The 25,575-nt window shown below is 51.8% G+C and overlaps 1 protein-coding gene across 2 annotated transcripts; it reads left to right on the forward strand.

The window, feature by feature from the left end:
• Positions 1-6,550: 6,550 nt before the first annotated feature.
• LOC139240207 (mothers against decapentaplegic homolog 6-like) lies at positions 6,551-25,161 on the forward strand. Of its 2 annotated transcripts, none has more exons than XM_070868669.1 (5): positions 6,551-6,814; positions 7,297-7,846; positions 18,880-18,939; positions 20,781-20,855; positions 24,253-25,161. In XM_070868669.1, exons 2-5 carry the CDS (start codon positions 7,420-7,422, stop codon positions 24,789-24,791), a joined length of 1,101 nt encoding a protein of 366 aa, XP_070724770.1. In that variant the 5' UTR covers positions 6,551-6,814; positions 7,297-7,419; the 3' UTR covers positions 24,792-25,161. The 2 variants fall into 2 exon arrangements, with proteins under 2 accessions (XP_070724770.1, XP_070724771.1); XM_070868670.1 differs by having other exon boundaries at positions 7,300-7,846.
• The last annotated feature ends 414 nt before the right edge of the window (positions 25,162-25,575 follow it).

Here is a 25,575-nt window from a genome sequence, read left to right on the forward strand (position 1 = left end):
GCCCAGGGGCAGCACGGGCCCAGCCCACTATGTGCGACATGTGTGCGCAGTGGAAGGTCACAGCCATGATGCTCACCAGTCAGAAGGGGCCAGGTCACCAGTGGGGAAATAGAGGCGCAGTCGTCGCTGAAGGAGGGGGAAAAGCCAGCCATTGTCCGCATGCCAGGCACGAGACTCCCAAAGCAAGCGCTCGACTCGGAACTCCTTCACGGCAAACGAGCCAAAGGTGGGCAGAGGAAACATTGCAAGGGACCACCCTCAAAGCCTCCCTGATAAAGTGCAACATCCCCACCGACACCTGGGAGTCCCTGGCCCAAAGACCAGTCCGCCCTAAGTGGAGGAAGTGCATCCGGGAGGGAGCTGAGCACCTCGGGTTTCATTGCCAAGAGCGCGCAGAAACCAAGCGCAGGCAGCGGAAGGAGCGTGCGGCAAACCAGTCCCACCCTCCCCTTCCCTCAACCACTGTCTCTCCCACCTGTGACAGGGACTGTGGCTCTCGTATTGGACTGTTCAGCCACCTAAGGACTCGTGTTGAGTGGAAGCAAGTCTTCCTCGATTCCAAGGGACTGCCTATGATGATGATGAGGTGTGCGCACTAGGTCTGTGCAGCAGAGCAGGCCTCCAGTCGTCCTGGTTAACCCTTGCCACTGGACCAAGACCTCGCTCTGTCAAGCCCCGTGTGGTGGCTGGTGTGCAACGGCCACCCCACATTGAAAACAATCCACCCACAGGCATCTTCCACCCTTCAGGATGCAGTTCGGGATCCGGAATATTAGGTCCTTCATTGAAACACCTGTGAACTCATCCCTTTTCAGCGTGGAAGTAAGTCATCCTCGTTTCGAGGGACCGCCTATGATGATGAAGACGGCAGTAAATTCGTTATATAACTTGACGAGGAATCCAGAGCTCCTGGACTAACGATCAAGAGACATGAGTTCAAATCCCACGTTGGCAGCTGGGGAATTTATATTTAATTAAATAAAATCTGGAATAAAGAGCTAGTGTCAATAATGGCATCCATGAAAATATCGGATTGTGGTTAAAAACCCATAAGAACATAAGAGATAGGAACAGGAGTAAGCCATTCGGCCCCTCGAGCCTGCTCCGCCATTCAATACGATCATGGCTGATCCGATCATGGACTCAGCTCCACTTCCCTGCCCGCTCCCCACAACCCTTCACTCTCTTATCGCTCAAAAAATCTGTCTGTCTTCGTCTTAAATTTATTCAATGACCCAGCCTCCACAGCTCTCTGGGGCAGAGAATTCCACAGATTTACAACCCTCTGAGAGAAGAAATTCCTCCTCATCTCAGTTTTAAATGGGCGGCACCTTATTCTAAGACCATGCCCCCTAGTTCTAGTCTCCCCCATCAGTGGAAACATCCTCTCTGCATCCACCTTGTCAAGCCCCCTCATAATCTTATACCTTTCGATAAGATCACCTCTCATTCTTCTGAATTCCAATGAGTAGAGGCCCAACCTCCTCAACCTTTCCTCACAAGCCAACCCTCTCATCTTTGGAATCAGGTTAACTAATGTCCCTTTGGGGAAGGAAATCTGCCGCCCTTACCTGGTCCAGCCTATATGTGACTCCAGACCCACAGCAATGTGTTTGACTCTTAACTGCCCCTCTGAAATTGTCATGGGCGTTAATGCTGGCCTTGCTGGATTTTTAAATAAAAATCCCAGTTTGAATTGCTGGTCTATGCTGTCATTGGCTCTCAACTGGAGGTAAAATCCCCGATCCCGATCTGTACTGATTATCTCAGGGTTTAGAACATAAGAAATAGGAGCAGAAATAGGACACACGGCCCCTCGAGCCTGCTCCGCTATTCAACATCATGGCTGATCTTCGACCTCAACTCCACTTTCCCAATCCCCATATTCCTTGATTTCCCCCGAGAGTCCAAAAAACTATCGATCTCAGCCTTGAATCTACTCAACGACTGAGCCTCCACAGCCCGCTGGGGCAGAGAATTCCAAAGATTCACCACCCTCCAAGTGAAGAAATTCCTCCTCATCTCAGTCCTAAATGGCCGAGCCCTTATCCTGAGACTGTGACCCCAGATTCCCTCAGATTCCCACTGTCCAAGGGGCAGTACTGAGGGAGCGCCGCACTGTCGGAGGGACAGTACTGAGGGAGTGCCGCACTGTCAGAGGGGCAGTACTGAGAGAGCGCCGCACTGTCGGAGGGGCAGTACTGAGGGAGTGCCGCACTGTCAGAGGGGCAGTACTGAGGGAGTGCCGCACTGTCAGAGGGGCAGTACTGAGGGAGTGCCGCACTGTCGTAGGGGCAGTACTGAGGGAGCGCCGCACTGTTGGAGGGGCAGTACTGAGAGAGCGCCGCACTGTCGGAGGGGCAGTACTGAGGGAGTGCCGCACTGTTGGACGGGCAGTGCTGAAGGAGCGCCGGACTATCGAAGGGACAATACTGAGGGAGTGCCGCACTGTTGGAGGGGCAGTACTGAGGGAGTGCCGCACTGTCGGAGGGGCAGTACTGAGGGAGTGCCGCACTGTCGGAGGGGCAGTACTGAGGGAGCACCGCACTGTGAGAGGGGCAGTACTGAGGGAACGCCGCACTGTCGGAGGGGCAGTACTGAGGGAGCGCCGCACTGTCGGAGGGGCAGTACTGAGGGAGCACCGCACTGTCGGAGGGGCAGTACTGAGGGAGCGCCGCACTGTCGGAGGGGCAGTACTGAAGGAACGCCGCACTGTCGGAGGGGCAGTACTGAGGGAGCACCGCACTGTCGGAGGGGCAGTACTGAGTGAGTGCCGCACTGTCGGAGGTGTCATCTTTCGGATGAAACATTAAACCGATGCCCTGTCTGCCCCCTCAGGTGGATGTAAAAGATCCCGGGGCCACTATTGGAAGAAGAGCAGGGGAGAGTTCTCCCCGGGGTCCTGGGGCCCAATATTCAGCCCTCAACCAACATCACTGAAACAGATGTGATCTGGGTCATTATCACATTGCTGTGTGTGGGAGCTTGCTGTGCACAAATTGGCTGCCGCGTTTCCTACATTGCAACAGTGACTACACTCCAAAAAGTACTTCATTGGCTGTAAAGCACTTTGAGATGTCCGGTGGTGGTTAAAGGCGCTGAAGAGGTTTCAAGTTTTTCTTAAACTCCAGAGAGTATAGGCCCATTCTATTCAATCTCTGCTCACAGGTCAGCCCTCTGTGCTCAGTCCCTGGTAAACCTCTGATGACTGGTCTGTGCTGAGTCTCTGATGGGTTGGGTAACTGAGCAATCACGGTGCATATGAGCCTCTTGGTTCTCAGCTTTGACTTTGTTTATTTCTGTGGTCTGTGGTCGGCTGAGTGCCTCGCGTGACTTGCACTGCAAGCGTCTCACTGTCTGACCCCCGTTGCCCGTGATTCAGCCCACTTGGCATCTTGGGAATGGAGAGGCGTAAGGTGGAGTCCCGGGGCCCATGGCGGAGGCCAGCACCAAGGCGGGGGAAAAGACAGCGGGCGGAGGAGGGAGTTGCAGTTTAGGCGAGGCCGGGCTTGCAGATTGTCGGGAGCGGGGGAGGGGAGTTCCGACAGAGGTGAGGAGTATCTGCGGCTTTGAGGTCTTTGGAATGCAATGAGTCTGAGAAGTGGGGCGATGAGCCTTGATTTCAACACTTTGAAGAGTCATGGAGGAGGAGAGGATTGTAGGGCGGGACATTTGGAGGTTAGAAGCAAGGGATGATGTCGTGCCGGAAATAGAGAGAAGTTTTGTTAGAGCAAAAAATAAAATATGTCTATCTCTGAAACAGACAAAATTACATAAGAACATAACATAATAAATAGGCGCAGGAGTAGGCCATTCGGCCCTTCGAGCCTGCTCCGCCATGCAATATGATCATGGCTGATCATGCAACTTCAGTACCCCACTCCTGCTTTCTCTCCGTACCCCCTGATCCCTTTAGCCGTAAGAGCCATACCTAACTCCCTCTTGAATATATCTAACGAACTGGCCTCAACAACATTCTGCGATAGAGAATTCCACAGGTTAACAACTCTCTGAGTGAAGAAGTTTCTCCTCATCTCGGTCCTAAATGGCTTACCCCTTATCCTTAGACTGTGACCCCTGGTTCTGGACTTCCCCAACATCGGGAACATTCTTCCTGCCTCTAACCTGTCCAGTCCCGTCAGAATTTTATATGTTTCTTTGAGATCCCCTCTCATTTTTCTAAACTCCAGTGACTACAGACCCAGTCGATCCAGTCTCTCCTCATATGTCAGGGGATTGGGCAGGAAAGTGGAGTTGAGGTCGAAGATCAGCCATGATCTCATTGAATGGCGGAGCAGGCTCGAGGGGCCAGATGGCCTCCTCCTGCTCCTAATTTTTATGTTCTGTAATCTCCCACAGACCTGCGAAAATTCTGCGCTCCTCCAATTCTGGCCTCTGGTCCATCCCTCGATTTCCATCGCTCCACCATCGATGGCCGTGCCTTCAGCTACCTGGGCCCCTGAACTCTTGAATTACCTCCCTAAACCTCCCCGCCTTTCTCTCCTCCTTTAAGACGCTGCTTACAACCGACCTCTTTCAGCAGTGGATGAGCTGAGTCAAGGGTGGATTTGTAAATAAAAGTTGTTGTTGTAGATACTAATGTACATGTCTACAAGCTCATGGTCTACAGGGCTGTAGTAATACCTGCCCTCCTGTATGGCTCAGAGACATGGACCATGTACAGTAGACACCTCAAGTTGCTGGAGAAATACCACCAACGATGTCTCCGCAAGATCCTGCAAATCTCCTGGGAGGACAGAGGCACCAACGTTAGCGTCCTCGACCAGGCCAACATCCCCAGCATCGAAGTACTGACCACACTCGACAAGCTCCGCTGGGCGGGCCACATTGTCTGCATGCCCGACACGAGACTCCCAAAGCAAGCGCTCTACTCGGAACTCCTTCACGGCAAACGAGCCAAAGGCGGGCAGAGGAAACGTTACAAGGACACCCTCAAAGCCTCCCTGATAAAGTGCGACATCCCTCCGACACCTGGGAATCTCTGGCCAAAGACCGCCCTAAGTGGAGGAAGAGCATCCGGTAATCTGTTTTAGTGATGTTGGTTGAGGGATAAATATTGTTGCCAGGACACCGGGGAGAACTCCCCTCTGCTCTTCTTCCAATAGTGACCGTGGGATCTTTTATGTCAGGTGGCGCTCCGATTAGCCAGTGCTCCTGGGATTGTTTTTTTGGGGTGGGGGTTGATCATCTTGGGTTCTGCACCAGAGTCGCTATCCAGTGGATGTGCAGGTTTTGGCCGGGGCGAAGGAGCGGCGAGATATTGTAGAGGGACGTGATCGGGGCCCAGTAGAGATGAAGGTTCGGGGCCCAGAAGAGCCGAGGGCCCAGGGGCAGCACGGGCCCAGCCCACACTGTGCGATATGTGCGCGCACTAGGTCCGTGCAGCAGAGCAGGTCTCCAGTCGTCTTGGTCAATCCTTGCCACTGGACCAAGACCTCGCTCTGTCAAGCCAGTGTGTTGGTTGGTGTGCAACGGCCACCCCACGTTAAAAAAATCCACGCACAGGCACCTTCCACCCTTCAGGATGTAGTTCGGGACCTGGAATATCAGGTCCTTCACTTGTGAAGGCATCCCTTTTTGGCGTGGAAGCAAGTCATCCTCGATACGAGGGACCGCCCAAGAAGAAGAGATGTCGAGTCCACCTGAGAGAGCAGACGGGGCCTCGGTTTAACGTCTCATCCGAAACCTCAGTGCTGGCATCGATTTTTTATGCTCAGGTCTCTGGAGTGGGAACTTGAACCCACAACCTTCTGACCCAGAGGCGAGAGAGGGCCACCCACTGAGCCAACTGCCACTGGCAAGAGGGCTTCCTTCTACCTAATCTGAGGAAGGACGTGTTTGTTATTGAGGGAGTGCAGCGAAGGTTCACCAGACTGATTCCCGGGATATGACATATGAGGAGAGACTGGATCGACTCGGCTTATAGTCACTGGAATTTAGAAGGATGAGAGGGGATCTCATAGAAGCATATAAAATTCTGACGGGACTGGACAGGTTAGATGCAGGAAGAATGTTCCCGATGTTGGGGAAGTCCCAGAACCAGGGGTCACAGTCTAAGGATAAGGGGTAAGCCATTTAGGACCGAGATGAGGAGAAACTTCTTCACTCAAAGAATTGTGAACCTGTGGAATTCTCTACCACAGAAAGTTGTTGAGGCCAGTTCGTTAGATATATTCAAAAGGGAGTTAGATATGGTCCTTACGGCTAAAGGGATCAAGGGGTATGGAGAGTAAGCGGGAAAGGGGTACTGAGGTGAATGATCAGTCATGATCATATTGAATGGTGGTGCAGGCTCGAAGGGCTGAATGGCCTGCTCCTGCACCTATTTGCTATGTTTCTACCCTGCTCAGGGTCAGAGCTAGAAGAATCTTAACCTGAATGATAAACCGTTTTCCTTAATCTTAAGGCAGGCAAGAGTTAAGGGAAAATATTTTTCCCATCCAAGCCTATTGGGCTAAATGACTGGGCACGTGGAGCCTAATTTGACCAATAGGTTCCTTAACACAGGAGAGGGGGGGGGGTGAAAAAATGTCTGTAAGAGACAGGCGGGTCAGCTCTTGCGGTTACCCACCCCCTCCCCTTCTCTACCTACCTTTCATCAATCTGGCCAGAGTCGGAGAGAAGAAAGGGGGCTGGGAGAATGGATCCCGCTATCGAGAGCTGTGTGAGAGAGTAGAAATGCATTGGGAAGGACTGTTGTAACTAGGTCGACAGCGGAGAGGCTCTCGGCAGAGGATCCGGCCACGAGAAAGCGAACCAGACGCATTCCCTTCGGGAAGAGAAGGGCTGGGAAGTGAGTTTCTGTTTATGTTTTTGGGCTGGGTTGGAACGGGGATGTTAAAGTGACGTTCGTGAAATTGTAAGCTTGTTTCCTAGAAAGGAGTTAAAACGCCCTCTTATTATTTAATGTGCCTTTTCAAAAAAAAAACAAGCGAGAAGAGATTTACTTTGAAAGTGACTTTCAGTCTTGAGCAAGTTGTAAGTTTGATAACTTTTTGCTTTGAAAGCAACGTGGGATTTAACTTGTCAGTTTCACCTTGCTTTTAAAAGGGGCGTCAGTTTCAAAAAGTTTGAAGACTTGTAAAAAGTTTTAAAAACTTTTAACTGCAGTTAAACTTTTTATATAACTCTTTGCAGTTTAACTTTTTATATACGTTTTTATGTAACTTATTTGCATTGCAATTTGATTAATTTTCTCTCTCTCTCCCCCCCTCCCCCTCCATCTCCCCCTCCATCTCCCCCTCCATCTCCCCCTCCATCTCCCAATTTTTTTAGCAGATCTCTCCATTCATTCCCCTGTTTGTTTCTCTCTCTCTCTCTCCCTTTCCTGCTGTCTCCCAACACTTCCACCACCTCCCATTTGAATGACTTCTTCTTAAGCCGTTTCCTGGGCGTCGCATGTTCGGGTCCAGACGGTCGGGTGTTGTCCGGAGACTGTGGAGGAGTCGTTGCTCGGTTGTGAACCCCAGATCAGCAGGAGGAGGAGGAGAGAGCGGGCAGAATGCAGAGGACCCACACAGCAGTCTGAAACCCGTCATCCACTCCTTCTTCAAGAGGCTGCATGACGAGCAGCTGGAGCTGCTGGCCAGGGCGGTAGAAGGCAGGGGTACCGACGGCCGCACTGGCTGCGTGCCTTTCCCTCGGAGCGAACTGCGTCTCGGCAAGCAGAGCTACAGCCCCCAGGTGCTGTCCTGCAAACTCTTCCGCTGGCCTGACCTCCGCCACCCGCACCAGCTCAAGTGGCTGTGCATCTGCGACTGCTTCTACGGCGATAATGCCACGGTGTGCTGCAACCCATACCACTTCAGCAGGCTGTGTGAGCCAGGTAACTTTAGGGAGGGGGCGGTGGGTATCACCCCACCTTCAAACAGCGCTCGGTTTGCACTGGATTTTAGTCAGCGTTATGTATTTCATTTAAAAAGTGACTGACATAGAAATTAGGTGCAGGAGCAGGCCATTCAATATGATCATGGCTGATCATGCAACCTCAGTACCCCATTCCTGCTTTCTCTCCACACCCCTTGATCCCTTTAGCTGTAAGGGCCACATCTAACTCCCTTTTGAATATATCCAACGAACTGGCCTCAACAACTCTCTGCGGCAGGGAATTCCACAGGTTCACAATTCTCTGAGTGAAGAAGTTTCTCCTCATCTCGGTCCTAAATGGCTTACCCCTTATCCTTTAGACTGTGTCCCCTGGTTCTGGACTTCCCCCAACATCGGGAACATTCTTCCTGCATCTCACCTGTCCAGTCCCGTCAGAATTTTATGTTTCTGTGAGATCCCCTCTCATCCTTCTGAACTCCAGTGAATATAAGCCTAGTCGATCCAATCTTTCTTCATATGTCAGTCCTGCCATCCCAGGAATCAGTCTGGTGAACCTTCGCTGCACTCCCTCAATAGCAAGAATGTCCTTCCTCAGATTAGGAGACCAAAACTATACACAATATTCCAGGTGAGGCCTCACCAAGGCCCTGTACAACTGCAGTAAGACCTCCCTGCTCCTATACTCAAATCCCCTCGCTATGAAGGCCAACATACCATTTACTGCCTGCTGTACCTGCATGCCAACTTTCATCACCTCCGGACATCCCAAAGTATTTCATAGCCAATGAATGAGTGGAGCAAGCTTGAGGGGCCGAATGGCCTACTCCTGATCCTATTTCTTATGCTCTTTTTAGAAGTGTGGCGAAGTAGGAAACATGCCAGCCAATTTGCGCACAGCAAGCTCCCACAAACAGCAATGTGATAATGACCCAGATCATCTGTGATAATTGAGGGATAAATATTGGCCCCAGGACACCGGGGAGAACTCCCTCTGCTCTTCTTCCAATAGTTGCCCCGGGATCTTTTACATCCACCCGAGAGGGCAGATGGGGACTCTGGGTTTAATGCCTCGTCGGAAAGACGGCCCCTCCGACAGCGCAGTGTGGTGCTCCCTCAGTACTGCCCTTCCGACAGCGCAGTGCGGCATTCCCGCCGATGGCGTAGCACTCCCTCAGTACTGCCCCTCCGACAGTGCGGCGCTTCCTCGGCACTGGCACTGGGAGTGTTGGCCTGGAGTTTGTGCTCCAGTCTCCCAAAAGTGCTTTGCAGGGCATCGCAATGTGTTTCTTCATTCTCCTGATCTATTCCAGTGTGTGATCTTTTATATATTTAAAAAAAAAAAATTGCATTTATATAGCGTTTTTCACTACCTCTGGATGTCCCAAAGTGCTTTACAGCCAATAAAGTACTTTTTGAAGTGTTGTAATGTTGTGGGCTTGACAAGGTAGATGTTAACTATCTGTCTCCCGTGGCTGGAGAGTGCAGAACCAGCGTGCACAGTCTCAGGATAAAGGGTCGTCCATTTAGAGGGCTGTGAATCTTTTGGAATTATCTCCCTTGGAGTGCTGTGGATGCTCGGTCGTTAAGTATATTCAAGGCTGAGATTGACAGATTTTTGACACTATGGGGATCGGGAGGGAAAGTGGAGTTGAAGATCAGCCATGATTTTATTGGCAGAGCAGGCTTGAGGGGCCAAATGGCTGACTCCTGCTCCTGTTTCTTGTGTAATGTAGGGAGACCTGGTAGATAATTTGTCCATGGCAAGCAGCAATAAGATGAATGCCAGAGACTCTCTCTTGGTGACCTTGCTTGAGGGATAAATATGGGATCTACAAGCTGGGATCTATTGGGACAGTCTTGCAGTAGAGAAGACTGCACAATCTCCCAGTATATCCTGGCACACCATCTCCCAACAGGGAGCATACAATAGCAGTCTGCCTGGGCTAACTGCACAGTCACCGACGATTGAACCTGGAACTTCCCAGGTCAGTTCCGCAGCGGGTAGTATATTTACTGATGGGGAAACTGTTCGACAATCGGGTTGTCCAGTACAATAAACAATGTGCCTGTTGTTTGTTTATACAACCCCACCTCCTTCCTTCTGCTCACCACCTCCTGACCCGCTTGGGCAAGCCTGCTCCAACAACAACAACAACACTGCATTTATGCAGCGCCTTTAAAGTAGTAAAACGTCTCCAGGTGTTTCACGGGCGATTATCAGACAAAATTTGACACCAAACCACGTAAAGATTTATATAAAGCGCCTTTCACCGAATATCTCCAAGCGCTTTACAGCCAATGAAGTACTTTTGGAGTGTAGTCACTGTTGTAATGTGGGAAACGTGGTAGCCAATTTGCGCACAGCAAGCTCCCACAAACAGCAATGTGATAATGACCCAGATCATCTGTTTTTGTTCGGTTGATTGAGGGATAAATATTGGCTCCAGGATACTGGGGATAACTCCCCCTGCTCCTCTTCGAAATAGTGCTGTGGGAACTTTTACATCCACCTGAGGGGACAGACGGGACTTCGGTTTAACGTCCCGTCCGAAAGACTGCCCCTCCGACGGCGCGGCGCTCCCTTGGCACCGCCCCTCCGGCACGCCGCTCCCTCGGCACTGCCCCTCCGATGACACAGCGTGGTGCTCTCTCAGCATTGCACTGGGGGTGTCCACCTAGATTCCTGGAGTGGGACTTGAACCCAAAACCTGCCGACTCGGAGGCGAGTGTGCTACCCACTGTGCCACAGCTGACAGAGGTAGGCAGCTCACCTGTGCACACTACCTCTTGCCCCCACCCTGTCATGGAGCAGACTGAGCCCTCGTGGAAATGAGCCCTTATTGCCACCCAGCTGCAGAAAAATGGCAGCCTCCTCCAATCTCCTCCCCGTGTCGCCTGATAGCACCAACTCCTTGCTGGAGTCCAGCCACCCAAGTGGCCAGTGTGCACAGGCAGAAGCTGAGTATATGGAGACTATTCAACCATGGGTGTCACATTTGATCCTGGGATGTGGGTGTCACTGGCAAAGCCGGCACTTATTGCCCATCCCTAATTGCCCTTGAACAACTGAGTGAATAGTTGGGCCATTTCAGAGAGCAGTTAAGAATCAACCACATAGCTGTGGGTCTGGAGTCACACATCGGCCAGACTAGGTAAGGATGGCAGATTTCCTTCTCTTTAAAAAGGACATTCGTGACCCAGATGGGTTTTCACGACAATGTCATAGTTTCGTGGTCACCATTACTGATAGCTTTCCCCCACATCTCCCCCCGCCCCCCCCCCCCCCCCCCCCCGGTGTTGCTTAACGTCTGCACGTCCACTGGATTGCAACTCTGGAGAAGAACCCAAGTTGATCACCCGCCCCCTCCCCCCAACCCCAAACTGGCTAATTGTAGCGCCCTCTGACATAAAAGATCCTGCGGCCACTATGTCGAAGCTCCCCAGTGTCCTGGGGCCAATATTTATCTCAACAAACATCACTAAAACAGATGATCTGGGTCATTGTCACATTGCTGTTTGTGGGAGCTTGCTGTGCGCGAGTTGGCTGCAGTGTTTCCCAAATTACAACGGCGACTATATTCCCAAAAAGTAATTCATTGGCTGTAAAGTGCTTTGGGACCGTCTGGTGGTCGTAAAAGGCGCTATAGAAATGCAAGTCTTTCTCTTCAGGGGTAACTCGATAACGATTATGAACAAGGACGCTGGGATTTGTGTGTGTTTCCCCCCCCCCTCTTGCCCAGCGCACTGCCAGTCATAGGGCTTGTTGAGACCAACTAACTCATTAGAGATTGGCAATTGAACCTGCCTCTTTGGGCTGCACAGTGGGCAGTATGTTGTTGAATGAACCATTGGGAAGGGGAAGAAGCAGAGTTGCATGTCCTTTTCACTCCCTCGAGGTTAAATTAGTCGCCGAGCTGCCCCTAGCTCTCTGGCACCGCTGTGACGATTCTTTCTAAATGTTGCAAGCCAGAGCCGAGCGATCTACACTGAGGGTAGAAGGGGGAATATTGCTTTTCAGGAAGGTTTGAGGTCGCCAGTTGGGTCATCGATTGGAAGCCATCTCCAATGTGGGCAGTGCGTGCTGGGTGGTGGGAACAATCACGAATAAACCCAATGGGGGAATTCAGGAGAAACTTCTTTACCCAGAGAGCGGTGAGAATGTGGAACTCGCTGCCACAGGGAGGGGTTGAGGCGAATAGTATCGATGGATTTAAGGGGAGGTTGGATAAATACATGAGGGAGAAAGGAATAGAAGGATATGGGGATGGAGAGGGGTGCGAGGGGGCTGGTGTGGGGCATAAACCCCGGCACGGAGCGCTGGGGCCGGATGGGCTGTTTCTGTGCGAGACATTCGATGTAATTCTCTTTCTACCCCCTCAATTCCTCCTCAATATCCACAATACTTTACAAGGTTGCCTCCGATGTCAAGCGCACAAATGGGGACGCCCCCATCGGGGAATTAACCCAGCACTGGTGCCGTTGCAGAAATCTCCAGGATGCAAAAAGGCAAATGCTTTCTTGCTCTTTCTCGTTTTTTCTCGTTTTGTTGCTTTTCAGCATTGTCCTTTTCATCATAGGCAGTCCCTTGGAATCGAGGAAGACTTGCTTCCATTCTTAACATGAGTCCTTGGGTGGCTGAACAGTCCAATACGAGAGCCACAGTCCCTGTCACAGGTGGGACAGACAGTGGTTGAGGGAAGGGGAGGGTGGGACTGGTTTGCCGCACGCTCCTTCCGCTGCCTGCGCTTGCTTTCTGCACGCTCTCGGCGACGAGACTCGAGGTGCTCAGCGCCCTCCCGGATGCTCTTCCTCCACTTAGGGCGGACTGGTCTTTGGCCCAGGGACTCCCAGGTGTCGGTGGGGATGTTGCATTTTATCAGGGAGGCTTTGAGGGTGGTCCCTTGTAACGTTTCCTCTGCCCACCTTTGGCTCGTTTGCCGTGAAGGAATTCTGAGTAGAGCGCTTGCTTTGGGCATCTGTTTGCATGCCAGACACATGTGGCCTGCCCAGCGGAGCTGATCAAATGTGGTGAGTGCTTCGATGCTGGGGATGTTGGCCTGGTCGAGGACCCTAACGTTGGTGCGTCTGTCCTCCCAGGGGATTTGTAGGATCTTGCGGAGACATCGTTGGTGGTATTTCCCCAGCGACTTGAGGTGTCTACTGTACATAGTCTATGCCTCTGAGCCATACAGGAGGGCGGATTACACACATTCACTCGCAGCTCGCTCGAGAGACATATGCAGCTTGCTCGAGAGACACACGTTCCATTTTCAGTGTGTTCTGCTAAAATAGTGGTTCACTTACATCTCTTGTACAAAATCACGTCTTTGATCTCTCTTCCATGCATACCGTCAATGAATCATGGTACATCAAAAGTACATACAAATACTGACAGCATGACAATGTAAACCAAACAACCAGCCACTCAACCCTCCAGAAATTGGTTTACTGCCTGCACTCAACTCTTGCCATGAATTTTATTACTATAACACACACAGGTGACCAAATTGACATTCGAATATGGCTGAATGACACTCGCACCTTATCGCAACTTCTTTCCTGTGGAGACCTTTATTTCAAGGGGGATGGAGTATAAAAGTAGGGAAGTCTTGCTACAATTGTACAGGGTATTGGAGAGACCACACCTGGAATACTGCACACAGTTTTGGTCTCGTTGAAGGAGGGATATACTTGTGTTAGAGACTGTTCAGAGAAGGTTCAGTACGTTGATTCCTGAGATGAAGGGGTTGTTTTGAGGAAAGGTTGGGCCTGCACTCATTGGAGTTAGAAGAATGGGAGCTGATTTTATTGAAAGGCATAAGATTCTGAGGGGGTTTGACACGGTAGATGCAGAGAGGATGTTTCCCCTCGTGGGGGAATCTAGAACTCTGGGGCGCATAGTTTCAGAATAAGGGGTCGCCCATTTAAAACCGAGATGAGGAGGAATTTCTTCTGAGGGTTGTGAAGGTGAGGAATTCTCTACCCCAGAGAGCTGTGGAGGCTGGGTCATTGAATAGATTTAAGGTGGAGATAGACAGACATATATTTGAACAATAAGGGAGTTAAGGGTTATGGGGAGCAGGCAGGGAAGTGGAGTTGAGGCCAAGATCGGATCAGCCATGATCTTATTGAATGGCAGGGCAGGCTCAAGGGGCCGTATGGCTGACTCCTCCTATTTCTTCTGTTGAGACATCCTCTGCTTTGATCTCGTACCCAATTTACAACCCATGCCCATCAGCCAGGTGCTTGTACTTCGTAACCAGCATGCGTCATCTCACAGACGGTGCAGAGAGTGAGGTATTTGGGTAATACGGACTTTCGGCCCCACCGGGTACTTTGTATTGGGTCTGCCATCATCATTCTAGACCCTTGGGACTGCACGTACAGCCCCTGTACTGTGCGCCCTTGGCATCGGGGATGGTCCTTACTGGCACACTGATGACTTTGCAAGGAGTGACCGTGTGCACGTGTTGCTTTGCTACATTTCTCACGCAGTAATGGAACCGGCACAGTTACGGATGTCGAACTCTACTGGAGATGCTGTCCAATCTAGCCATTGATGGGGATGAAGTATAAAAGCATGGAAGTCTTGCTACAGTTGTACAGGGTATTGGTGAGACTGTTACGTCCATATTAAAGTAATGTGATTGAGTATTGTAGACGTGAGTAAGTGTGACCTTGGTTCCTTTTATTCTAACTCCAGAGTCAGGTACATCATGAGGGCCTGCTTATATACAGTGCTCCTAAGGGTTGCATACATAACAGAGGCCACACCTGGAATACTGCGTGCAGTTTTGGTTTCATATTTACGAAAGGATATACTTGCTTTGGAGGCAGTTCAGAGAAGGTTCACCAGGTTGATTCTGGAGATGAGGGGGTTGACTTATGAGGAAAAGTTGAGTAGGTTGGGCCTCTACTCATTGAAATTCAGAAGAATGAGAGGTGATCTTATCGAAACGTATGAGATTATGAGGGGGCTTGACAAGGTGGATGCAGAGGGGATGTTTCCACTGATAGGGGAGACTAGAACTAGGGGGCATGGTCTTAAAATAAGGGGCTGCCCATTTAAAACTGAGATGAGGAGGAATTTCTTCTCTGAGGGTTGTAAATCTGTGGAATTTGCTGCCTCAGAGCTGTGGAAGCTGGGACATTGAATAAATGTAAGACAGAAATAGACAGTTTCTTAATCGATAAGGGGGCGGTCAGGGAAGTGGAGCTGAGTCCATGATCGTATTACATGGCGGAGCAAGCTTGAGGGGCCGTATGGCCACCTCCTGCTCCTATTTCTTATGTTCTTGTGTTTGTAACCGCCCAATGGATGTATCTGTTGGAAAGACCTGCATTTCTACAACGCCTTTCACGACCACTGGACGTCTCAAAGCGCTTTACAGCCAATTAAGTACATTTTTGACGTGTAGTCAAGTTGTAATGTGGGAAACGCGGCAGCCAAATTGTGCACAGCAAGCTGCCACAAACAGCAATGTGATAATGACCCAGATCATCTGTTTTAGTGGTGATGATTGAGGGATAAATATTGGCCCCAGGACACCGGGGAGAACTCCCCCTGCTCTTCTTCCAATAGTGGCCCCGGGATCTTTTACATCCACCTGAGGGGGCAGACGGGGCCTAGGTTTATCATCTCATCCGAAATATAGCACCTCCGACAGTGTGGCGCTCCCTCAGTACTGCACTGGAGTGTCAGCTGAGATTTATGTGCCCAAGTCTCTGGAGTGGGACTTGAACTCTCAACCTTCTGACTCGAGAGGAGAGTGTGCTGCCCACTGAGCCATAGCTGACACTGCAACTCAAACAGTGTTGCAACAAAGTTGGAGCTGCAGTCATAAGAACATAACATCAGAATTAGGAACAGGAGTAGGCCATCTAGCCCCTCGAGCCTGCTCCGCCATTCAACAAGATCATGGCTGATCTGGCCGTGGACTCAGCTCCACTTACCCGCCCGCTCCCCGTAACCCTTAACTCCCTTATTGGTTAAAAATCTATCTATCTGTGACTTGAATACATTCAATGAGCTAGCCTCAACTGTTTCCTTGGGCAGAGAATTCCACAGATTCACAACCCTCTGGGAGAAGAAATTCCTTCTCAACTCGGTTTTAAATTGGCTCCCCCGTATTTTGAGGCTGTGCCCCCTAGTTCTAGTCTCCCCCACCAGTGGAAACAACCTCTCTGCCTCTATCTTGTCTACCCCTTTCATTATTTTAAATGTTTCTATAAGATCACCCCTCATCCTTCTGAACTCCAACGAGTAAAGACCCAGTCTACTCAATCTATCATCATAAGGTAACCCCCTCATCTCCGGAATCAGCCTAGTGAATCGTCTCTGTATCCCCTCCAAAGCCAGTATATCCTTCCTTAAGTAAGGTGACCAAAACTGCACGCAGTACTCCAGGTGTGGCCTCACCAATACCCTGTACAGTTGCAGCAGGACCTCCCTGCTTTTGTACTCCATCCCTCTCGCAATGAAGGCCAACATTGAAGTCACTGTTAGATTATCCAACGTGACGGGTGGAAGAGCTGTTGGGGAGAGGGGAGCGGGTGTTGGGGAGAAGGAGACCAAACTAGCGACTGATGGCTTGTATAGTATGGGTAGAGATTGGAGTTTGTGTGGCGTTGGAGCTGTTGTTCCCTCTGCTTCCTGTCGTGCTTTGAAACATTCTGGGAAGCCCGCCAAGGTATTTTTTTCAAGTGTTGAATGGAATCTGTGACTGGTGCCAGCCTATGCGCTGTGGCGTGTTTTTTTTTAATTGACCGCGTGCTCTGCTGGTGCCAGGTTCGCGACTCATTGCATTCCACATCCGTGCCGGCGTTCCTGGGAGAAATGATTGTATATCGGGAAGGGCCGATTCCTGACTCCAATGTGTAGAACATAAGAAATAGGAGCAGGAGTAGGCCATACGGCCCCTCGAGCCTGCTCCACCATTCAATAAGATCATGGCTGATCCGATCATGAACACCGCTCCACTTCCCTGCCCACCCTCTTATCGGTTAAGAAACTGTCTATTTCTGTCTTAAATTTATTCAATGTCCCGGCTTCCACAGCTCTCTGAGGCAGCAAATTCTACAGATCCACAACCCTCAGAGAAGAAATTCCTCCTCATCTCAGTTTTAAATGGGCGGCCCATTATTCTAAGATCATGCCCCCTCGTTCTAGTCTCCCCCATCAGTGGAAACATCCTCTCTGCATCCACCTTGTCGAGCCCCCCCTCATAATCTTATATGTTTCGATAAGATCACCTCTCATTCTTCTGAATTCCAATGAGTAGAGGCCCAACCTCCTCAACCTTTCCTCATAAGTCAACCCCCTCATCCCCGGAATCAACCGAGTGAACCTTCTCTGAACTGCCTCCAAAGCAAGTATATCCTTTCGTAAATATGGAAACCAAAACTGCACGCAGTACTCCAGGTGTGGCCTCACCAATACCCTGTATAACTGGAGCAAGACTTCCCTACTTTTATACTCCATCCCCTTTGCAATAAAGGCCACGATACCATTGGCCTTCCTGATCACTTGCTGTACCTGCATACTATGGGCTTGATGCTTGAGGCGGGAGGCAGATAGAAGTTGCCCGAGCTTGGATGACAACGCTTGGTGCCAGATGAGCTGAATGGAGTTTCTCATCCAATCCAGTGTCTTGTCTTGTAATTGCTGCCTACCCAGAAGAGGCTGACCCTAGTTTGCTGGGGCAGGGGGCGGGGGCTGATTGCTTCCCAACGGTGCTGGCTTTCTCATCCAAGTGGCCATTCTCCACGTGAGCCTCGACGGTGAGTGTCGGCAGGGTGTTCGACCGTGAAGGGCATCGTAGTCCAGCTTGCTCCTGCCCTCATCCCATTTCCTGCACCTTCCAGGAGCGCGCCTCCAACTCTGGCCTCTTGCACAGTCCCGATTTCCATCATGTATTCCCGCCTGTCATGTATTCAACTATCATTGTAACCCATGTATAAGCTGACCTAAGTTGTACACCTTGAGAACAGGGGTGAACTTGTGGGAGACACTCCTAACCTGGACTTTCAGGTATAACAGGGGAAGCTCCACCCACCTTCATCTCTTGAGGTCTTGGGAATAAAGGTAACTGGTAACCGAGTGACCTTCTCTCAAGTATGGGCCTCGTGTGCATTTATACTGTATAGTCAGGACATATCACTGCCATTGCCGGCTGAGCCTTCAGCTACCGTTTTCCTTTTTCTTTTTCTCTCATGCTCGCTCTCGCGTGCTCTGTTTTCTTGCTTCTTTTCTCTCTCTCTCTCTCTGTTTCTCTCTGTTTCTCTCTGTTTCTCTCTGTTTCTCTCTGTTTCTCTCCTCTCTCTCTCTCTCTCTCTCTCTCTCTCTCTCTCTCTCTCTCTCTCTCTCTCTCTCTTTCTCCCTCTCTCTCTCTCTCTCGTTTCTCTCTCTCTCTCTCTCTCTGTTTTTCTCTCTCTCTCTCTCTCTCTGGCTCCTCTCCTCTCTCTCTCTCTCTCTCTCTCTCTCTCTCTCTCTTGCTTTTCCCTTCCTTCTCTCTCTCTCTGGTTTTTAAAACCGACCTCTTTGACCCAGCTTTTGGCCACCTGTCTTAATATCTCCTTCTGCGGCTCGGTGTCCAATTTGATTTGATAATCGCTCCTGTGATGCGCCCTGAGATGTTTTACCAAGTTAAAGGCGCTATAGAAATGCAAGTTGGCATGCTGAACTTGTGGCCTTCTGGTCAGTCTGGCTCAGAGGGGGTGGATTACGGTGATTTGAGCCAATGAGGGTATTTTTATTAAATTGCTGTAATGGGAACGGGTTACGGTAAATCGTGTAGCAGTGGATTCGGGACGAGGTGAGGCGTTGGGATCACCGTTGCCTTTTGCGGTTGACTGCAATGTCCGAACACCTCTGCTCTGCGTTCACCTTGAACACCAACAACTTAGTATCAAATTGTGTAGTCTTTGTGCACGACAATGTTCATATTTATTTTTGACCGCATAGCTGCTAATTCTCCCCACTTCCAAATAAAGCACCCGCAATAAACTCCTGTGTTTTCTCTCTCGTTTCAGAAACTCCACCGCCTCCCTACTCCAAACTATTGCCAGGCAACAATCGGAAGAACATTGATGGTAAATTCACCACCTGGTGTCCATATATTTTATACAAACTCTGCTGCCCTGTGTCCTAACTTGCACCGAGTCCCGCTCACCCATCACCCCCTGTGCCCCGTGTCCTAACTCGCACCGAGTCCCGCTCACCCATCACCCCCTGTGCCCCGTGTCCTAACTCGCACCGAGTCCCGCTCACCCATCACCCCCTGTGCCCCGTGTCCTAACTCGCACCGAGTCCCGCTCACCCATCACCCTTTGTGCTCGCTGCCCCCGTGTCCTAACTTGCACCGAGTCCCGCTCACCCATCAGCCCCTGTGCCCCGTGTCCTAACTCGCACCGAGTCCTGCTCACCCATCACCCTTTGTGCTCGCTGCCCCCGTGTCCTAACTTGCACCGAGTCCCGCTCACCCATCACCCCCTGTGCCCCGTGTCCTAACTTGCACCGAGTCCCGCTCACCCATCAGCTCCTGTGCCCCGTGTCCCAACTCGCACCGAGTCCCGCTCACCCATCACCCTTTGTGCTCGCTGCCCCCGTGTCCTAACTCGCACAGAGTCCTGCTCACCCATCACCCCCTGTGCCCCGTGTCCTAACTCGCACCGAGTCATGCTCACCCATCAGCCCCTGTGCCCCGTGTCCTAACTCGCACCGAGTCCTGCTCACCCATCACCCTTTGTGCTCGCTGCCCCCGTGTCCTAACTCGCACCGAGTCCCGCTCACCCATCACTCCCTGTGCTCGCTGACCGACATTGGCTCCTGGTTAAGCAACACCTCGATTTCAAAATTCTCATCCTTGTTCGCATATCCCTCCATGTCCCTCGCCCCCTCCCTATCTCTGGAATCTCTTGGGAGACGGGGCAGCTGAGTTTTGGAGGATCTCAAGTTTATGTCGGGTAGGATGTGGGAGGCCAGCCAGGAGTGCGTTGGAATAGTCAAGTCTGCAGGTAACAAAGGCACAGATGAGGGTTTCAGCAGCAGATGAACTGAGGCAGGGGCGGAGATGGGCGATGTTACGGAGGTGGAGATAGGTGGTTTGAGTTATGGCCGGAAGCTCATTTCAGGGTCAGATATGACGCCGAGGTTGCGAACAGTCTGGTTCAGCCTCGGACAGGAGTTGGGGAGAGGGATGGAGTCAGTGGCTGGGGAACGGAGTTTGTGGCGGGGACGGGAAACAATGGCTTCGGTCTTCCCAATATTCAATTGCAGAAGATTTCTGCTCATCCAGAACTGGATTTAACGTAGGATTTGAAGCCTACCCTGCCATTAAACATGCCGCAATCGACTAGTGAGGGGTTGTGGAAGCTGGGCTTCACGGGGTTGTGAATGTGCTGACCATTGTTCAGTACTCGAGAGCTGATAACGTAAGAAATAGGAGCAGGAGTCGGCCATTCGGCCCCTCGAGCCTGCTCCGCCATTTAATACCATCATGACTGATCCGATCATGGACTCGGCTCCACTTCCCTGCCTGCCCCCTTATTCCCTTATTAGTTAAGAAACTGTCTATCTCTGTCTTAAATATATTCAATGTCCCAGCCTCCACAGCTCTCTGAGGCAGCAAATTCCACAGATTTACAACCCTCAGAAGAAATTCCTCCTCATCTCAGTTTTAAATGGGAAGCCCCTTATTCTAACATCATGCCCTCTAGTTCTAGTCTCCCCCCATCAGTGGAAACATCCTCTCTGCATCCATCTCGTCAAGCCCCCTCATAATCTTATACGTTTCGATAAGATCATCTTTCATTCTTCTGAATTCCAATGAGTAGAGGTCCAACCTCCTCAACCTTTTCTCATAAGTCAACCCCCTCCTCTCCGGAATCGACCGAGTGAACCTTCTCTGAACTGTCAATATCTTCTGCCCTAGACCTTATTGAAGACGAGTCTGACCATGAACACCGGGCGCATGAGCCTTCGAACAACACGAATGAAGACTGGACAGGTAAGCACCAGTGCACTGGCGATCCTATTCGCACCAGGTGGGATGTTGGTTCGGTGTTTTGGCGGAGGAAGATGGGTCCTTGGGTCAGAGACCAGGTGCGCAGTTCCGTTTTTGTTCTGGCATTCAGGAACTGATGGGAATTTCCATTTCGGGCCTCTGTCTGACTGTTTCTGCTTTCACGCTCTGAATTTTATTGCGGTTAGTGAGGGATTAGTAGGGTGCAAATAGAATGTGTTCCCATTCTGGGCATCTAGTGTTGGGTCAGGTACAGCACGAGGTTAGATACAGAGCAAAGCTCCCTCTACACTGTCCCATCAAACACTCCCAGGGCAGGTACAGCACTGGGTTAGATACAGAGTAAAGCTCCCTCTACACTGTCCCCATCACACACTCGCAGGCGCCACAGAGGCAAGACCTGTTGTGCCTGGTCGGGGAGGAAGGGAGTACGTTTTCTTTCAATGCAGACGTGGAAACGATGACGGCTCGGACGGGACGTCTTTGAGACTCGCACGTCCTCCTACTTGCCCAGGAGACCGTTGGCTGTGCAGATCTTTGTCTGAGTATGAATAGCTTTATTTTTAGGTAGCTGCGGGTGGGGGCTGGCGGGGGGCGCGGGGGAGAATCTGGTGGCAGAGGTTTTGTTGGGTCTGTTTGACGTGCAAGAGCAGGAGAGCTTCAGAGGAAGGTTATTCTCGTCCTACAGTCCTGCGATCTCGTGCCTCCCTTTTTCATTCGGAAAATAAGTCCCATTCAAAAGGAGTAGCGCCTCTTTTTTTTTTCCCTTTCCCACCCCCCCGCCCTCCCCCTCCAATTGGCCAACGTGTGGAGCATTGGCTTGCTGTTATTTTTGGATGCCCCTCCTCCCCGCTGGACCCTGCCAGAGGAAATCGCAAATCACACGACGGCTAGGACAATGTGTCTTGACGCACGTTTCGAGAAGGCCTGCTTGTGCTCTTGGCTGCTTTCCCAGGAGCAGTGCTGGCTTCCTCCTCCCTGGGGCCACGTGACCACAACAAAGCAGGCAGAACGTCTGGGCTCCTGGTGCCGTCCGTCTTTGGAGTGGCCTCCCCCGGGCGCCCTTTTAGCCTCGTGTTCCCTCTGCGCATGTCGGGAGCAGGCCATTCAGTCCCTCGAGCCTGCCCCGCCATCCAATTCGATCATGGCTCATCTGTAGCTAGACTCCCATCTCTCCGCCATTGATACCCTCGCCCAACAAAAATCTATCAATCTCCGTTTTTGGACATTTTCACTTCACCCCTGCCCCAGCTTCAAGAGCGTTTTGGGGGCGAGAGTTCCAAATTTCCACGACCCTTTGAGTGAAGCCGTGCTTCCTGACATCACCCCTGAATGTTTGCTCCTGTGAAGCGCCTTGTGGTGGTTTACAACGTTGAAAGGCTCTGTAGAAGAAAGAGAGTCTTGCATTTATATAGCGGCTTTCACGACCACCGGACATCTCAAAGCGCTTTATAGCCAATTGGGGTACTTTGTGGAGTGTGGTCACTGTTGTATTGTGGGAAACGCGGCAGCTCAATTTACGCACAGCAAGCTCCCACAAACAGCAATGTGAAAATGACCCGGATCATCTGTTTTAGTGATGTTGGTTGTGGGATAAATATTGGCCCCAGGACACCGGGGAGAACTCCCCCTGCTCTTCTTCCAATAGTGGCCCCGGGATCTTTTACATCCACCCGAGAGGGCAGACGGGGCCTCGGTTTAACGTCTCATCTGAAAGATGGCACCTCCGACAGTGCGGTGCTCCCTCAGTACTGTCCCTCCGACAGTGCAGCGCTCCCTCAGTACTGCCCCTCCGACAGTGCGCCGCTCCCTCGGCACTGCAGTGGAGTGTTAGCCTAGATTTATGAGCTCACATTCCTGGAGTGGGACTCGCACCCATAACCTTCTGACTCCGAGGCGAGAGTGTTGCCCACTGAGCCACAGCTGACAGGAAGAGGCAACATCAAAATTCTCATCCTTGTTTACAAATCCCTCCATGGCCCTTGCCCCCTTCCCTATCTCCATAACCCCACGAGATGTCTGCGCTCCTCAAACTCTACCCTCCTGAGCACCTCATTTATAACTGCTCAACCATTGGTGGCTGGGCCCCAAGCTCTGGAACTCCCTCCCTAAACCTCTCCACGCCTCTCTCCTCTTTCAAGACGCTCCTTAAAACCGACCTCTTGACTGCCCTAATTTCTTCTCTTGTGGCTCGGTGTCAAATTTATCTGTTTCGTCTTTTAACGCTACTGTGATGCGCCTTGGGACGATTTACTACATTAAAGGCGCTATATAAATAAAAGTTATTACAGGTTGAACCTCCCTTATCCAGAACTCCCTTATCCAGAACCACCCCTCGTCTGGAACCATTCCCGGGTGGCGCATGTGCAGAACCCTGGCTTGACAAGTTGAACAAATTGAAGTCCTTCCTTGCAGCCGACCCCTGCAATCGCTGGCCCGATCCTGTGATCCACCACGATCTCCCTGCCACAGTCCCAGCCCCTAGTCAGCCAGCGCCGATATCCCCTTGCTCAGTACCTGTACCATCGTTGTTGGAGAAATACCATCAACGATGTCTCCGCAAGATCCTTCAAATCCCCTGGGAGGACAGGCGCACCAACATCAGCGTCCTCGACCAGGCCAACATCCCCAGCACTGACCACACTCGATCAGCTCCGCTGGGTGTGCCACATAGTTTGCATGTCAGACACGAGATTCCCAAAGCAAGCGCTTTACTCGGAACTCCTTCACGGCAAACGAGCCAAAGGTGGGCAGAGGAAACGTTACAAGGGACCACCCTCAAAGCCTCCCTGATAAAGTGCAACATCCCCACCGACACCTGGGAGTCCCTGGCCCAAAGACCAGTCCGCCCTAAGTGGAGGAAGTGCATCCGGGAGGGCGCTGAGCACCTCGAGTCTCGTCGCCGAGAGCGTGCAGAAACCAAGCGGAAGGAGCGTGCGGCAAACCAGTCCCACCCTCCCCTTCCCTCAACCACTGTCTGTCCCACCTGTGACGGGGACTGTGGCTCTCGTATTGGACTGTTCAGCCACCTGAGGACTCGTGTTTAGAGTGGAAGCAAGTCTTCCTCGATTCCGAGGGACGGCCCATGATGATGATCGGTACCATCCAATTTAACGTGACCTCCCCTCATCTGGCAAAATCCCTCATCCGGCAAAATTCCTTACCTGGCACGGGCCGGGTCCCAAGTGTGCCGGATAAGAGAGGTTCAAAAGGTATTATTATTATTATTATTTATATTATTATTTTATTATTATTATTATTATTATTATTTATGATAATAAAGGCGCTGTGTAGATTGTTGGAAGAGGTTTGAATTGCTGCTTTCTGGAGTAGTTTGGTTGATGGATCAGATCTTTCTCTCTTTTCCCCCCCCCCCTCGCAGATTTTGGCGTGTCTCCCTGGGGGGCCAGGGAGACGCACTGGTGCAGCGTGGCCTACTGGGAGCACCGCACGCGGGTGGGCCGCCTCTACGCGGTGCGCGAGCCCTCGGTCGGCGTCTTCTGCGACCTGCCCCGCGGCGACGGCTTCTGTCTGGGCCTGCTGCACGCCGACGGCCGCCACGAGATGGTGCGGCGGACCCGGGGCAAGATCGGCGGCGGCATCCTGCTGAGCAAGGAGCGGGACGGCGTGTGGGCCTACAACCGCAGCGAGCACCCCATCTTTGTCAACTCCCCCACCCTGGGCCTGCCCCACGCCCGCACCACGTCCGTGCACAAAGTGCTGCCTGGCTACTCCGTCAAGGTCTTCGACTACAAGCGCTCGTGCGCCCTGCAGCGGACGGCGGGCGCCGATTACCCGGACGGGCCGTACGACCCCAACAGCGTCCGCATCAGCTTTGCCAAGGGCTGGGGCCCCTGCTACTCCAGGCAGTTCGTCACCTCCTGCCCGTGTTGGCTGGAGATACTGTTGAATCGCACTTGATGGGCTTTCCTCGCCACTGCTGCAGCAGCAACAACGACAAAAAAAAATAACTTGAATACACTTCCGCCGCGCCCACTCCAATCCCCGGTGGAACCATTCGGAAACCTCGCTGTCGCATAGAAGCGCGGAAATTTACAGCGCAGAAGGAGGCCACTTTGACCCATCGTGTCCACGACGGCTGACAAAGCCGCACGGCCCTTGGGTCAGCAGCCCTGAAGGTTACACATCATAGGCAGTCCCTCGAAATCGAGGGAAGACTTGCTTCCACTCCTAAAAGTGAGTTCTTTGGCGGCTGAACAGTCCAACACGAGAGCCACAGACCCTGTCACGGGTGGGACAGACATTCGTCGAGGGAAGGGAAGGGGGAGGGTGGGACTGATTTGCCGCGCGCTCCTTCCGCTGCCTGCGCCTGACCTCTTCACGTTCGCGCCGTTGAGATTCGAAGAGCTCCACGCCGATGACGGAAAGGCCAACAGCACCCAAGCCCAACCAGTCTCGCAACTGCGACGCCCCCTTGCACTGCAACATTCTGCATTCCACCCCAACCGCTCGGGAGCTTGGCCCCCATCGGACAACGGAAGGGGACGTGGTCTCCGTCTCCCGTCGAATGAAGCCCATTCAGCGCCCAATGGGAGCCCCCCCGACTGACGACACCTTGGCCATGCCTGTAACCTACTGTCGGATGAGGTGATCTATGAGCTTGGCAGGCCCAAGCTCGGACCAGGAGGGGGGCCCATTCCGCCCCCCTCGCGCCTGTTGCGCAGGAACAGGAGGAGGCCATTAA

This window comes from Pristiophorus japonicus, chromosome 30, assembly GCF_044704955.1.
Source record: "Pristiophorus japonicus isolate sPriJap1 chromosome 30, sPriJap1.hap1, whole genome shotgun sequence".
NCBI lineage: Eukaryota > Metazoa > Chordata > Chondrichthyes > Pristiophoridae > Pristiophorus > Pristiophorus japonicus.